The sequence below is a fragment of the Dermacentor silvarum genome, chromosome 3, assembly GCF_013339745.2.
Source record: "Dermacentor silvarum isolate Dsil-2018 chromosome 3, BIME_Dsil_1.4, whole genome shotgun sequence".
NCBI lineage: Eukaryota > Metazoa > Arthropoda > Arachnida > Ixodida > Ixodidae > Dermacentor > Dermacentor silvarum.
In genome coordinates this window covers 114,882,208-114,897,258 of record NC_051156.1, presented here as the reverse complement: position 1 = coordinate 114,897,258, position 15,051 = coordinate 114,882,208, and the positions used below count along the sequence as shown (strand labels likewise).

At 47.7% G+C, this 15,051-nt stretch overlaps 1 protein-coding gene across 12 annotated transcripts in view; it reads left to right on the top strand.

The window, feature by feature from the left end:
• Nucleotides 1-15,051, top strand: part of LOC119445722 (ABC-type organic anion transporter ABCA8-like) — a 136,908-nt gene that overhangs the window by 91,892 nt on the left and 29,965 nt on the right. For 11 of the 12 annotated variants that reach the window (XM_037710005.2, XM_049663555.1, XM_049663549.1 and 8 more), the window contains 6 exons: nucleotides 2,643-2,991; nucleotides 4,226-4,345; nucleotides 6,656-6,794; nucleotides 8,041-8,131; nucleotides 8,927-9,212; nucleotides 12,484-12,594. In XM_037710005.2, the coding sequence (XP_037565933.1) occupies nucleotides 2,643-2,991; nucleotides 4,226-4,345; nucleotides 6,656-6,794; nucleotides 8,041-8,131; nucleotides 8,927-9,212; nucleotides 12,484-12,594 (1,096 nt within the window). The remainder of the gene's footprint in view (nucleotides 1-2,642; nucleotides 2,992-4,225; nucleotides 4,346-6,655; nucleotides 6,795-8,040; nucleotides 8,132-8,926; nucleotides 9,213-12,483; nucleotides 12,595-15,051) is intronic. The other variant, XM_049663550.1, reaches the window with a different exon arrangement.

Sequence of the window (15,051 nt, the reverse complement as noted above, 5' to 3'; positions counted from 1 at the left end):
GCACTCATTTTATGAATTTACTTAGACGAGAACACTAACGCGACGCAAAATTTTCAGAAGCACTGTAGTTGGACAAAGCACCACAAGGTGTCGCTAACAACTTTTCTATTGCCGTCCACGGCTTCAGTAACCCAGTAATCCGTAAACGCTAAAAGTACTTGACGGACAAACTAAAACTAGTTTCACCTAGTTTTCACCCTAGTTTTCAGCTGACTAGCCCAGGAGCAAGTGTTTTCGATACAATGTATCCGTCTTTATGAGTCGCCCAATTCAAGCTTCAGGAGGGCTTCCTCCTCCGGAATATAAAACCGTCACAGCTTCGCTCGCAGTCATAATTCGTGAGCGGAGGTGCGTTGTATTGTTCTCCGTCGTTTCCGATTTCTTTGTCCTCGCGTCTTGACATCCGCTGTGCCGCACGGCAACCTTGCGCGTTTTCGGTCGTATAACTGAAGCGAATCACACGTCCCACGAAGAAATCAACGCGTTGTATCTGTTCATATTTTTCATACTTTCATACTTTTTTGTTCATACTTCCACGCCACATCTTCACGCGTTGCGACTATAATTTTAGTGAGTGTTACGTAAATCATGTAACAGGTAGTATCTTGCGGTTACGTGACATGCGCAGTTTTTGTCGCAAACAGAGTCATCGTGAAGAGTCGCTTAATATAGCCTCCGCAGTGTTTACCGCTATATATAAAACAGTGCATGCCCTCGCTTGCTGCGTCGGGAGACAAAAAAAAAAAAAAAATTCGGCGGAACGCATTTTAAGATGACTGTCGATGGTATGCGTACGCAGGGTGTCGGAACGAAATGTTTTTCGTTCCGGTTTTCGTTTCGTTCGACAGAAAAAAGTTTCGTTCCGTTTTCGTTACGAAAAAAAAAAAGTTCCGTAACGGTTCCATAACGTTTTTTTTTTCAATAAGAAAAACAAACAAAATACTTAATATCACAAGTACCTTTTAAAAACAACAAAATATACTGAACTAATACATAAAAATGCAATAATAATTGTTAGGGTTTTGCGTCCCAAAGCCACGATGTGAGTATGAGGGAAGTCGCAAGAAGTTTCGAAGCAAGGACACAACAAAAACTTGGTATTTATTTTTCCTCGAGTTTCAATCCCTAATTTTCGTCAAGGGCACACGATTTCAGAAGCAGCAGGTCATCAAGTGTACTCGCCGATAAGCGAGATCGCTGCTCTGACCAAACGAACTTGAGTGCCGAAAATGCCCTCTCAACGCTGACTTGTGTAGATGGCACACCAAGGGCCACTTGTGCTAACATGTACAGCTCCGGTTGCCGCTATTTGCGCTCGTCCCAAAATTTCAACACATTCGTGCTTCTTGGAAGGCGCGGCTCCTTGTCCAGCATTTCCAGTAAGAGGCCGATGTCCGTTGATCCTGGCTCACTTGTCAAATGCTATTGGGCGCCAGCCTCAGCTTCCCTCGTTTTCAGAAACGCCTCAAGGGCATCTTCTGGTTCCTCTGAAGTTGGCGCAGCGGTGCTCTCTGGAATGCAGGTGCTACACTGGTTCTGCTGAAGGCCTGTAATACACTTCCAGGTTTTGCACAGATGCATTCTCGCTCGATATTTTTGATCAGGCGTCAGAAGAAGGCGATAGCGGTGGTCCATGTACAGTGCAGCACAAAAGATATCAGTACTGCAGAGATTTCCCTCTCGTTTCGTCATTGACTGAACGAGGACCTGTGCCAGTGGCGATCATATCGTTGCTGTCTTCATGGAACACGCCAACCATGCACCGTAGAAATCTCCGATTGTCAATTGTTCAGCCGTGGCTTCTTGTGCCGGCTGAAGGGATTCTGTGAGCATTTCTATTCTTCCCCATATGCTCTCAGCCCAACTGGGGGTCTCGTTATGGGGGAGAAAGTCTTTAGCAAAGTCCTTCAATTCGACCAACCTGGTCAGCATGACCAACGTCGACATCCAACGTGTCGGACAATCAATAATAAGCTTCCTTAGCCCTAGCTTTCTTATCAAACCCATTGCACTTAGTGCGCGGAGTTTCTTCGCAAGTGCACGACATTGTGCAACGAGAGTATTGGAACCCGAGTCCTTCAAAGCGTTACTAACAGCCAGTTGCAGAGTGTGTGCAGCACACCTGACGCCTAACTTGAACTCTGCCCCATCAAGACCAAGGCTCCCCGCATCTCGGCGTCAGGGGGGGGGGGGGGAGATTCGGGGGTTGTAACCCCCCCCCCCTGTGGCCGAGTTAACCCACCCTTTTGTATAACCCCTTTTCTTTCCTTGCGCCTTTGAGTACTGCAACTAAGATGTAAGAGGCGTAATCGTCTGCGAGTACGCAAAAAGCGCATTTTTTGACAATTTCCCGTGACGAAATTGAAATTAGTGCTGTTTAGATGGTATTGGCAAACTGTCAGAGATCCTGGCCCCCCTGGCAGAGATCCTGGGTGCGCTACTGCACTGTACGTACATTTGGGCGACACTGAGGTCTAGCGCCACCGCTGCGAAGCCTGCGCGTGACGTGGCCTCCGAAATGCACGGCGCGCCGGCGCACGCGCGATAATGCGTCAAGTACTCTAAGAATGCTAGCGCATTAAAAAGGTCATCGAGGTCCGCGTGTGACAGGCGCCGTCCGCTTCCTTCTCCACACAACGCAGGGTGCAGCACCTGCGCAAGGTGTTCACCTCGTGGCGCAAGGAACCCGTGGTGGCCGTGGACGGCGTGAGCCTGACCATGCACGAGGGCCAGATCGCCGCACTGCTGGGTCACAACGGCGCCGGCAAGAGCACGCTGCTCAACATGCTGGTGGGCACGCTCAAGCCCAGCTCGGGCTCGGCGCGCATCTACGACCTGCACACCGACAACCCCGACGACGTGGCCCAGATCCGTGGCATGCTGGGCGTCTGCCTGCAGGAGGACATCCTGTTCGACACGCTCACCGCCCGGCAGCACCTGCGCTTCTTCGCTCGTTTGAAGGGCGTCCCGGCGACCAGCATCGACCTAGAGGCACGCGCATTCCGTTCATATACGTCGCCGGACCTTGTAGTAGAGTTTTGTGGAAAGAGAAAAGCGTCACTCGCTCGGAGGTGACATGAATCAAACCAAGGAAACACGTGCGGGGGTTTCTTAGATTGGAAGCTTCGCAGTCGAAAAAAAAAAGATCCGTTCAGATATATCGAACTGTTGACCAATGCCTGTCCATAGCGGTCACTTTAGTACCTGAGCTAACCAGCAAGCTAACCAGGAGCTAACCAGGAGACCATCGCGAGGCGAATGAACTAGCAACTCAAAACGCAGCAACCCTGAGTATAGGCATATCCGGTATCGGGTTCGATTATCGCAGAGCAGAACGAACTTTTTCTTCAACTGCTGAGACGTCTTTCTGAGAAACTCGTTTAATAAGTTTCCTTTATATTGATACAGTTTCGCCACTGACTGGTTCTTCACCGCCACTACAACGTGGCAGTATGGTTTGGCGGTAGTTCTGGGTGGATGAATAGTTATACTTATTAACCGATTCCATCTTCCAGAGTATATATAGAACTACTTATTTGCTTTTGCGGTTTCGCCTTGTCGAACAGACCACGGATAGACATGGACGGCATCAATGCACTAACTACGTATACCTACCGGTCAGGGCACCTTAGGACTGGCACTCCGCGACATCTCAGCGGTACAGGATCTTTGTCTCATAGTGTTCGACGTGTTGCAGCCCGCTTATGGAGACGCCCAGGGTTTGCGTGAGTGACAAGAATATGCGTGCGCTAAGCGACATCTCTGCCCATTCTTTCAGAAAGCGCCCACGAGCGATACACATCAATTCGCGGTGGGCGTACGAGCGTAGCGCATTAAACCTATAGCATTTGATGGGAACAGAGCAGCTACAGCTAAGACAGATTTGTTATTTCTCATCATATGTTACGGCGCGATGTGACAATAAGCGGCGTCCGCGAATTCAATGTATGCTGAGCGTTAATCCGACGTGGACGCGTCGGCGCAGTGTCGCCAGCTTCGTATCCATGCCGCGCGTTTCCCGCGCTGCTGCGACTAGAATGCATAGAATGGCGCGTGCGCTTGAATCAGTAAACCACGCGAAAAAAAATGCATTAAGGCTGGATGCCGAGGAATTAAGTTTGTAGGATTCTAAGAACTGTTCTGAGCATGGCCTATACGAGCCTGCTTTTTCGGGCAGCCACGTATAATCGTGTGCTGTATATATGTGCCACTGTTGCACACGCAGGTCAAGAACATCCTGCTGGAGCTGGACCTAGCGGAGAAAGCCGACGTGCAGGCCATCAAGTTGAGTGGAGGACAGAAGCGTAAGCTGTCCGTCGGCATCGCCCTCATCGGGGACCCCAAGGTACGCAGACAGGGCGCAGTCTTTCCTCAGCGCCTGGCTTAATTCGTGATTTTTTTTTTCATTAATGCAAAACGTGCGAGAGGCTAGTGTGTGTCCTTGCACTATCTTTAGATATAGCGTTAGCTCTTCAATGATGTGGTTACTTGATGGCTACATTGGAATTAATATGGCAGTGGGAAGTGAGCTCTGGAATGGTGTAGTAGCTATAACGATCCCTCTCTTAAAACAGACCAACGCAGCCTGGTTATTGCGGTGAAATTGCCGCAGTTGCAGAATGTGTCGGATTCCTAAGAAAAAGAAAAAAAAACATTAAAGAGGTATGATCTTTCGGTGCAACAGATGACGGAATTAATAGCCATTTGCTACCGAGCAAGAATCGCTCGCTGTATTAGGTCAGCCCAGGAACCGATCGAAAGAGCCGCAGTAAGACCGTGTAATGAAGACAAGATACCTGATAGGTCTGCTGCAAGCCATAATGCGATTACGAGTCTGGGGCGCAGCAGCAATACAGTATACGACGTTCGCGTTTGTGCACTGCCCGTGAGTGCTCTTCTTCAAACAGCGAAGTTGGAATCCTTGCAACTACGACGACATCGCGAAAGATTAAAATACATGTACTTGCTCTATCATGATAAGCTTGGCATTGCCTCCAGTGCATACATCGAAAAAGTTACGCGACGACTCACGCGGACGTATCATTCAAAAAAATTAAAGGAATTTTTGTTTTATCTTTCGCTCGTACAGTCGCCATACTTCAGTTAGTGCTCTTCTTCAAACAGCGAAGTTGGAATCCTTGCAACTACGACGACATCGCGAAAGATTAAAATACATGTACTTGCTCTATCATGATAAGCTTGGCATTGCCTCCAGTGCATACATCGAAAAAGTTACGCGACGACCCACGCGGGCGTATCATTAAAAAAAATTAAAGGAATTTTTGTTATCTTTCGCTCGTACAGTCGCCATACTTCAGTTAGTGCTCTTCTTCAAACAGCGAAGTTGGAATCCTTGCAACTATGACGACATCGCGAAAGATTAAAATACATGTACTTGCTCTATCATGATAAGCTTGGCATTGCCTCCAGTGCATACATCGAAAAAGTTACGCGACGACCCACGCGGGCGTATCATTCAAAAAAATTAAAGGAATTTTCTTGCAGGACTAACACCTACAAGCATTCTTTTTTTCCGCGAACTGTAAGTGAGTGGAATGGTCTCCCGAGTGATGTGGATGCAGCAACAGTGCCTTCTTTTGTAGCGCAGCTGAAACAATTGTAACAACCTTCTTTTTTTTTTTTTTTGTCATCGCATCTGTTCTAATCCTTTTGCTGTTCTGACTTTGGCACATCTTTCAGTATATGTTCTGCATTGTGTAATTTATTTGTATTTCTCTAAATCTGTTCCCAATTGTGTGTTCAGTGTTTTTCTTTTTTTCTCAACACTTTTGTTTAACATTACAGTGTGCTATAATGTATTCTGTTCAACCAGAGAGACATTGTCTCACTGCCCACTCCTGCTTACGGCCTTATTCTAAGGCTAGCAGAAACCTTGTAAATAAATAAACAGACAGTAGTTACGCCTGTAAAACATGGACGCTCGCCTCAAACACTCGCAATATGTTTTGTAGCTCTCAAACGTAGCAATACAAGTTAATGATTTTCCCGCATACGTTGGAGTTGCTTACCATGAAGCACGAGTTGCGTTCATCGACACCAACGACGATAACCTATACGTTCTTCACGCCGCTTTCTTCAACGTGCGAGGCTGACTACGTCATCGGCAATATTAATTGCTTCAATTGCGCTTCGGCGGGCGCAACTTTTTAACGCTTAAACACTGCAGTGACCGCAGGAGCGACAGTAAAGTTAAGTCAAAATAGTTTCACGACTGGACTGGGAGAGCGTGTCGTAACGGACAGTCCTTCCTAAAAATTAATTACGCGGCACGCCACCTTTGGCAACAGGTGGCGCGCTCCTGAACACACTAGCATTTGCCTGTCGCCACATTTCCCTCCGTTTCCTTATCTTCACGGCAGCGGAAGGCGTTCTGCGTGTCCAGCACGAGGTCGCGGATTTGATTGCCAGCCGCCCGAGACCGCCGTCACATTGCAGAAACTGTCATGTATACCGTGATTTTCTGTTAACGTTAACGAACTGAAAGAAATTCACCCTAGGTGCCCCCCCCCACTCCCGTTACTATCTACGCCGCTACGGTGGCTCTCACAGCCCGTGTGATTACTCGGTACGTTAAACCACACCAGTCAATCAATCGATCGAGCGATCGATCAGTCAACGCCAACGTTGTTTGCAGATTGTGTTCCTAGACGAGCCGAGCAGCGGCATGGACCCGTACTCGAGGCGCCACCTGTGGAGCGAGCTGCAGAAGCGCAAGGAGGGCAAGGTCATCGTGCTCACCACGCACTTCATGGACGAGGCCGACATCCTCGCAGGTGTGTGTGCCGTCGACCGAGAAACGAAAAGAAACCATGGCTGAATGTTGCGTGTCGTCAGCGCCGCTATTCTGGCGCGCACCGTCATATTCCGGAGTGTTAACTGAATTGCGCATTCGTCTATATACAGTCACAAACTGGGCGTTCAGCTGTCCGTCACGACGACCTTGAGCGAATCGGAGAGAGTGTACAGCCGCTCTGCGTGTTAGCCAGTCGGCGCAGACGTGGTCGCAGAAAATTGACGCTCTGAAAGAGAATGATTGTCATCCACCCGCAAGCAGCGCGAGGCCACAAAGAAAGCTCTACGCGGTTTCCTTAGAACTTCGCAGTTGAAGAAAAATTTGTTCTGGTCCGGAGATCTGAGCCCTGCTTTTCCGGCCCAGTCGCTCTGCCAACAGGCCTAACCAGACGGGTAGCTGATGGCAGGCCGAGAGCGAAGTATTCGACAAATCGAAACAAAGGAACACCAAATAAGCAAATAAGCTTTGCGGAATTCGCAAAACTCATTTGCCTATCCAATATAACAGATGCCCTGAGGCACTCCAGCTGTTTAGAGAAGCAAGTGTCCCACGAGACTTGCGTGCGTCATTTACGTGAAAAAATCTTTATGGCAGCTTCCAGTAATCTACGAAAGCATGTATACAACTCGCCTGCCACCGATTGCAAGCTTAATTGGCGGCAGTTATTCGTTTAGTCGCCTTTGCCATAAAATATGCAAGCAATGGGCCTTGTACTTTAAGCATTATTATTTTTTAACATATCAAGATAAACCGCATTTGTAATGGTTTGCCCGGCACAAACCGCGTTTCTTTCGCGACAAAATTGAAAGTCGCTTACGTAGGAAAGTGGCCTTCCCAAGTTACTGCCGCTGCTCTTACGAGTCTATATAGACCGTTGTTATAGCTTCGATTCGTCGGTGCCGTTGTCCTGTGCTGTAATATGGACGTTCCCCTCTGGCAGCATCTATATAGGCAAGGCGCTTATGAAACGCCAAACATATGTGTATTGCTTTAGAGATGCCTACAAATCAGCCACACTACCATTTATTCGTCAACATACAGTGACAGACTGGGCTTCCAGCTGTCCGTCACGGCGGCATGTCAGCGCTTCCTCAAGATCGTATAGATAGACGCACCCGCGCACAGGAGCACGTGGCTCAATTGAGTTTAGTTTCTTACCGCTCAGTTTGTTACCGAGCAACTACGAGGCTTAATTGTCATTTAATTGTCCCTTAAATATGTCGCAGACTGGAAGGCTATCCTGTGCAAGGGCAAGCTGCGGTGCGCCGGGACATCGCTCTTCCTCAAGAACCGGTTCGGCATCGGCTATCACCTCACGTGAGCGAGCTTGCACTTACCTTTAATACCAATGTTCTATTCAGAGTTGCCCTGCTGTTTTGTTCAGAGCATGCGCTCCTCTGGCGGCAGCTGCGCGTAAGACACGTCTGAGCACGGCCGATCTTGAAAGCGATCTGCGATGAGTACAGAGTCTAGGTGCGCCGACGGGTGATAGCTGCGTGTGCGCTGTGATCCCGCCGCTTAATTTAGTTCGCGCTGAAGCAAGAGGCAGCAAGAAGAGCAACTCGCTCGCTGCTGCCGCCGCGCTTCCTCACGCCAGCGTTTTGACAGCGCGTGTCCGCCGTCATCGGGTGAGATGTGTTCATGTTTGCCTGCGCGCGGCGTGACCCCATGCTTGTTAATTTAGTTAGTAACCGAATGTTTACAAGTTCATACGGCCGATAATACTACTATCCTTAATTCGTATAGCTGTCTAATAATTTGCTTCCGCAATCGATGCTTCGCCTTTCAGGTGAAACTGCGATGGATTTTTATTAATACAAAAGAGAAAAGCACCCTCAGAAGCACCTCAGTGAAAGAAAAATAACGCAATTTGTCCTGCAAATGTTTCAGCGGCGGCTCGAAATAACGAATAAGACGTTAACATAACACGCTTCCAAACCGTGCATTATAAAGCCACCACTCAAAGGCGACAAGTGACAAGCGACGACGGCTTTCTCTTAGACCACGGATGTAATTGATGAACGTGATTTCGGGAAACATCGCGCAATTTAACGGCGCCATCGCTGGTGCAGGGCCGCGTGGTCACGGAAGAGTCTTTCCTTTTCGGTGCAGTATGGTGGTCGACCAGGGCACAGACAAGGCCCACATGAACCAGCTGGTGCAGCAGTTTGTGCCGACCGCGACGGTGTACCGTTCGACGAGCACTGAGCTGGCCTTCATCCTGCCCATGGACTCGACGTACAACTTCGCCAACCTGTTCGCCGCCATCGAGGAGGCCATCGCCGAGGGGACAATGGGCGTGCGGAGCTATGGCATCTCCATGACAACGCTCGAGGAAGTGTTTCTCAAGATGGGCGAGGTAGAGAGGCCCGAAGAGATGCACCTGCGAGACATCCAGGTGGGTGCTGACACCCTGCTACGTGCACTCGTGTGCCAGTTGAGCCCTGTCAAAGGTGCACAATTTTTTACGTTGGAGGGTAGTTTTGCTCAAATCCGCAAGATGGAGAATGTTCTTTATAAGAAGTATGTATCTCACCTGTACATAGCACGAAGCTGCGAAGGAAAGCCACACTGGTTTCTTGAAAAGAAAGCTTCGCAACTGAAAAAAAAAATGGAGGACGCTTAAGCTTCTAAGACGTGGAACGCGATAGCATTCAAAGATCCCTGACTATCTGTCAGGCTTCCCGGAAACTGCAGCTTTCTTTTTTCTGCACCTTCGCCTCGGCGCGCCGCTGCCGAGGAGGCAAGCGCCATCTGGATGGTGTTTTCGTAAGGAACGCTGACTGGGACGCGCCGCTGTATGAATGGTAGGGGACCAACGCGTATCTAGGACGTTCCCCTGTACCATTGTCACAGACCCCATGAACGAGGCGCAGACGCCGGACCAAATTCCAAAGCCGACTTAACAGCTTCCAAAAATAATCCCACGAAAGCAAGGACAATTAAGAATGGGCCCTCTGGGGCGCCAGCGAACGCCGGTTGCTGTCCAAAGACTGAGTCAGAGCCCGGAGTTGTCACAACAAAATATATTATTCACACAAGGCAGTTACACACACACACACTTGCACACTTAGGCTAGACACAAAACAATACAATTCAGATGGGTACTCACAAAACACAAGAAAATAATTAACGACAAGCTCTAAGAGTCCAACACGTAAAGTACAAAATGAATAAGAACACGTAAGTGTCCAATCGCATTCACCCGTGTTGGTCTTGGAGTCAGACGATCTCGGCGTAGCTCGGGGCAAATCTCGAAGAAGGAACTTCTTCCGGAAATGCAGACGCTCGATGAACTCGTCGACTAGCTTGCCGGGGAATCCCCTTCTTCCGCAGACGGTCAGTCTTCACGTTACATCGTTAAACGAAGGTAGCCACGTAAACGTGGCTACCTACTACTACTACTACTACTACAGAGGAGGGACAGACCCACGCCCTAAGGAGCTTCGCCCCTAAAAAACCGACGAGGTTGTTGCCAACTGTCGTGCTCCCGGGAAAGGATGACTACATGTGCTTGTTCGCGACAGGCGGAGCGGTCTCAACTGCTCCCGATTTTTGCACGGCGTTTATATAGCCGTCGACGGTCCTTCTCGAACTTTCGGTCGGAGTTGTGATCCCGTAGCATGGCCAAAGCCTGGGAATCTTCTAGTCAATTCTCGCAACTTCGACCGCCGCCGTGGGAGCGTCGTCGAGGGAGGGAGGGGGGGTGATGACTCATCGCGTTGGCGCACGCTCGCACTGTAGCAATATCTCGACTAGCCGGGTGAGAAGGTGTCTCGGCGCCCGCGTTCTCTCCCCCTCTCTCTCTCTGGTTACCGTCGCCTCGACGTCTAGACTCCGTTGGTCACGTCGCTCGTTTGAAGCGTATGCGCTCTCCCCCTCTGTTGAAGCTGCCGCGGTGCGGGCGTGCTTCTTTCGCTGGCTTGCGTGACACACGGCGCGCGCTTTGATTACGCGCTCTTTTGTGACAACCATGTGAGCAGCTAACCAGGAGGTGAGCAGATAGGAGCGCTAGCAATGTAACAGCCGCGCTAATCTTGGTGTCTTGCTAATCATTCTTCAGGTCTATAAGAGCCAGGGTAATGATTACAGGAAAAGATGAATAGGTCACTGTGGTGCCGGACGTCATGCTCACGGAGTGGTCATGCCATATGAACACTTGTTGTAACTTGACTTCCCGCGCACCTGAGCAGCCTTCACGTTTGGTAAGCTGTTGCTATAAATTTCGCTTCGATCAACGTTACCTTAAGACGAGGAATGAATGAATGAATCAATTGATTGATTGAATTATCTCGCAGAGGATTGCTTGTGACCTAACTTCGGAGAAACAAAGATCATTAGGAAGTGGGTCGAGAGGGGCCGCTCTGGAGATAAGGCAGCATGAATCTCGTATGTGATGGAGAACAATCTAGTCTCACGAGGCGCCCTCTGCAGGAACGCCGATGTCATCTTTGGGCCGAGAAAGGTGAACACAACAAATCTAGCGCATTGCCATCCTTGTTTAAGATAGCAACATGGTTGTTCCCTTTATGTGGGAAAGTGTGCATCTTCACAAGTTTTTCTTCTGCGACAACGTACCACTTCCTTTCATTCCTCTAGATTGAAATTTCGTTTTCTCTGCGCCAGCGAGAGACCAGCGTTTTGGACTAGCTGTGGCGGTATTGTGAAAGCGCCACGGTGAGTCTGCTTTCTTTTAGCTTATTTCTGCACAACCAACCGGTCACAGTGCAATGGCGAACGGGGCGCCGCGCCGCTTACAGGTTATTGCGAAAAGGCGTGTTCGAAATGCGTCGGCGAATATGAAGCACAACTCGCACGTCAAAAGCTGGGCTGTGTTTTTTTTTTGTTTTTTTTTGTTTTTTGCAAAATACTCCGCGTCATTACAATGAAGAAAGTATTAGACTTCGTGCCTCTCAGTATCGGCTCAGTATTTCCGGTATATAGAGATGTATTAAGAGCGAACACTCGAGGTTGCGTCGCAGCGTTCTTTCTTTTTGACCTGCGATACACAAATATTCTGATCCCGTTTTATTCGGCCACAGATGAATGTTCTCAAGTTTCGAGTGGATACATTTATCGCGTCATATGCGACCTTAACTACCCCCAAGACTATTCAATTCGTATTCAAAATTTCGAATATTCCACACCCCTAAAAATATGCAAATGCAACTACGCAGCGGTAGAATGTAAATACAAAATGGAAATGAAAGTAAAGAAAGGCACATTTATCAATACTTCCACAACTTCGTTATGCACAAATAGGAGACCAAGCGTACAGCGCAGGTAATTTAGAAAAAATGAGAAGTTAAAGAAACATTTGAACGCTAAATCGTTCGCAAATGGGCGGCACGCAGCGTAACGAGAATGCTCGAATTGCACAGTGAATTAAGACGCAAATGCATAAAATAAAGGGAAAAAATATTTATCAACGACATTTGTAGCTTCGTCATGCACAAGGAGACTAGGCATACAGCAGTAACAGAATTCAAAAATTTAGAAAACAAGAATTCGTACAACCGTGCGCAAAGCAACCGAACGACAAGGATCTCCCTCCTCCCCAACGAGCAGCCAGCATGTCGCCTAAAAAAAAAAAGAAAGAAAACCGACGAGGTTGTCGCCAACTGTCGTGCTTCCGGGAAAGTATGACTACATGTGCTTGTTCGCGACAGACGGACATCGCCAAATCGGCCGTGCGCCACACGCCCCCGCCTACGAAGAAAGCGCTGTCTCTAGGCGAGCCACGGGTCCAAGCAGCTGGCTCCGTCTCGTCTACACCTCGGGTACGTATAGCGCTCGCCACCGGCTCTGTCTATAGACTCCCTTTCTGTGTTTAAGAACGGAGCTCCCCAAATACTTCCGGTCAAGTGCTCTGCAGCAACAAAACTATAACTCTATGGAACTCTCTCGCTGGCACCAGTTTTGCTCCAGAGTAGGAATTTTCGATAAGTGAGTAAGCTACATACATGAGAGCTCGACGGATGGGGCACTTATATTTGAAGGCATCACGAACATGTGGCTGTAGGATATCATGAGACAAAATACTTCTTTTTCCTCGACTAACTTGACTGCCAGAAATGCATGACCGGAAGTTTTCTGGAGTCATGGATGCACAACTGGCCCCAGCGCGGATAAGAGGTTCTATACGTCTATCTATACAACTAAACAGGAGTATTGTTAGCTCGGCGTCAACTTCGATTTGCCTTTTGAGAGAGATATACATGTAAAAAGCAGATGTGCTCTGGCAAGACAAAGCCTGAATAAACCAATTTGAATAAAAATAAGTTGCATTTAAGAGAGAAAGCTGAATCCTACCGACTCTAGTTAGCAACATTTTGATTTAGGCCCTTGATTCTTTTTACGAGAATTGTTGAAAAACTGGTGAGTTTTATTTAAAACAAAAAAAACTAAGCTCAATGTTGACAAATCTGTAGCTCAGCACCAAAATCCAGGTGCCTCAGTTCCGTAAACTCCATTTGTTAAGAGCATCTGAAGCGGACAAATGTGATGGCGAGTTTACAGATTACGTGAAACTGTCACACTTAAATTTTTGCGGCATTCTTACCAGAGTGGCAATATAAGCTCGTTGGTACGGCATTGTGATGTACTCTAGTGGCGCAGGCGCAAACACACAGACTCGAGAAGACAGAACTGTGCGTGTGATTTGGTCTCTTCTGCTTGTGTCCGTGTTCGTGCTAATGCTACTGGAATTTCTTAAAATGTCTCACTCACAAATTAATGGTATATTTAAGAGTTATATATCACTTCTATCCGGTTTAGACGTCTCAGTAGGTTCTGTTTACAAAATTTTGATATCGCTTATTTCTGAGTTACAGGGCGCTAACTCAATGCTTTAGTCTTCTGGACCAAAAATCTAGGAAGGAATTCCCAATGCTCTTCGTTCGCAAGTGCTGTTTGTCACTGGCTGGCCGCCTTCCATAATATTATGTCCAGGCTGAAGATTGGCTGGAATTTTCTCTTTGCTTCGTATTGTCGGTAGATTTCTAACTTTTTTTCAGAAGTCGACAAAGTTAAGCAATCGCGGTGCGCTGGATTCTGAGCGAAGCGATTCCTCTGTTCCGATGTAGTAAAGCGGAAGCTTAAATAAGAGTTGCAAGACGAAGGTTCAACGGAAGCTTTAAGGGGTGAAGCCCCTATGTATAAATATATGGGAAAAAAGAAATCGTTTCACTTAGAATTAACTGCACTGAATTTGTTGAAGTGTGTTGTATTCAAGAGGATAAAAAAAAACTCTAACGACTTATGGAGTAGGTTTTGTTTTATATAAGCCGCGAATCTTTTTGACAATTTTTGAAAATTCTAAAATTAAAGGAAAGGAAGTTAAATTTGACTCACCGACTAAACAAAACAACACAAAAAAAACGATATGACCATTCTATAAAGTACACCTATTGAGACATTTAGGGCCCATTCACACTTGCGACTAAGCGAGGTCGCGCAACCAATTGCGACTGGCGACCAGAAAACTACTCAAGACGAACGATGTTCACACTTACAAATGCGACCAACGAGTCGCTAAACCGAAATGTATCACGATATGCCGTTCACGTCTGCTTTAAATGTCATCGCCGCGTAAAATAAGCGTCTGCGTATACGGACGTCCTGTTCCTTCGCATCTGATTGGTTCAGCTGTTCTGCGACTGCGGTCGCGCTACTGAAAAATCGAGCAGTGAGCGACTGGCCCGAAACGGTCGCATTTCGAGAAAAGCGACCATTTGCGACTACTTGCGACTGGTCGCTTTGCGACCAACTTGGTCGCGCGACCTCGCCTAGTCGCAAGTGTGAATGGGCCCTTAAGCAAACTAATTAATGTACAGAAGTTACAAATTAGTACGCTGTTCTAAAGGAGACCACAAATTCGTGAGTCGCAATTTCACGCCGGCTGTAAATTTATATATCACTTTTGTCCGTGACACACTGCTGTGTCAGATGCACAGTTTTTGGATATGTTATGGATGAGTTATGGCAGCACTTGTACTTCATTTTTTTTAGAACTTACCACATTTCGATAGCTGTTATCCAACCTACGAGCCCCTACATCCAAATTCTGATTACGGGCAGCAGAATTGGTGTTTCCCTCTTGAGTGCAACAAATATCTTAATCAACTTGGCTGAACGGTTGTCTTGTGAGAATACTCCTGACTTTTACATGTGTTTACGGTGTCCCTAATAAGGTCATTGCTGCTTTGGGACGTGAACTCCCGCATTCGGAAATGAAA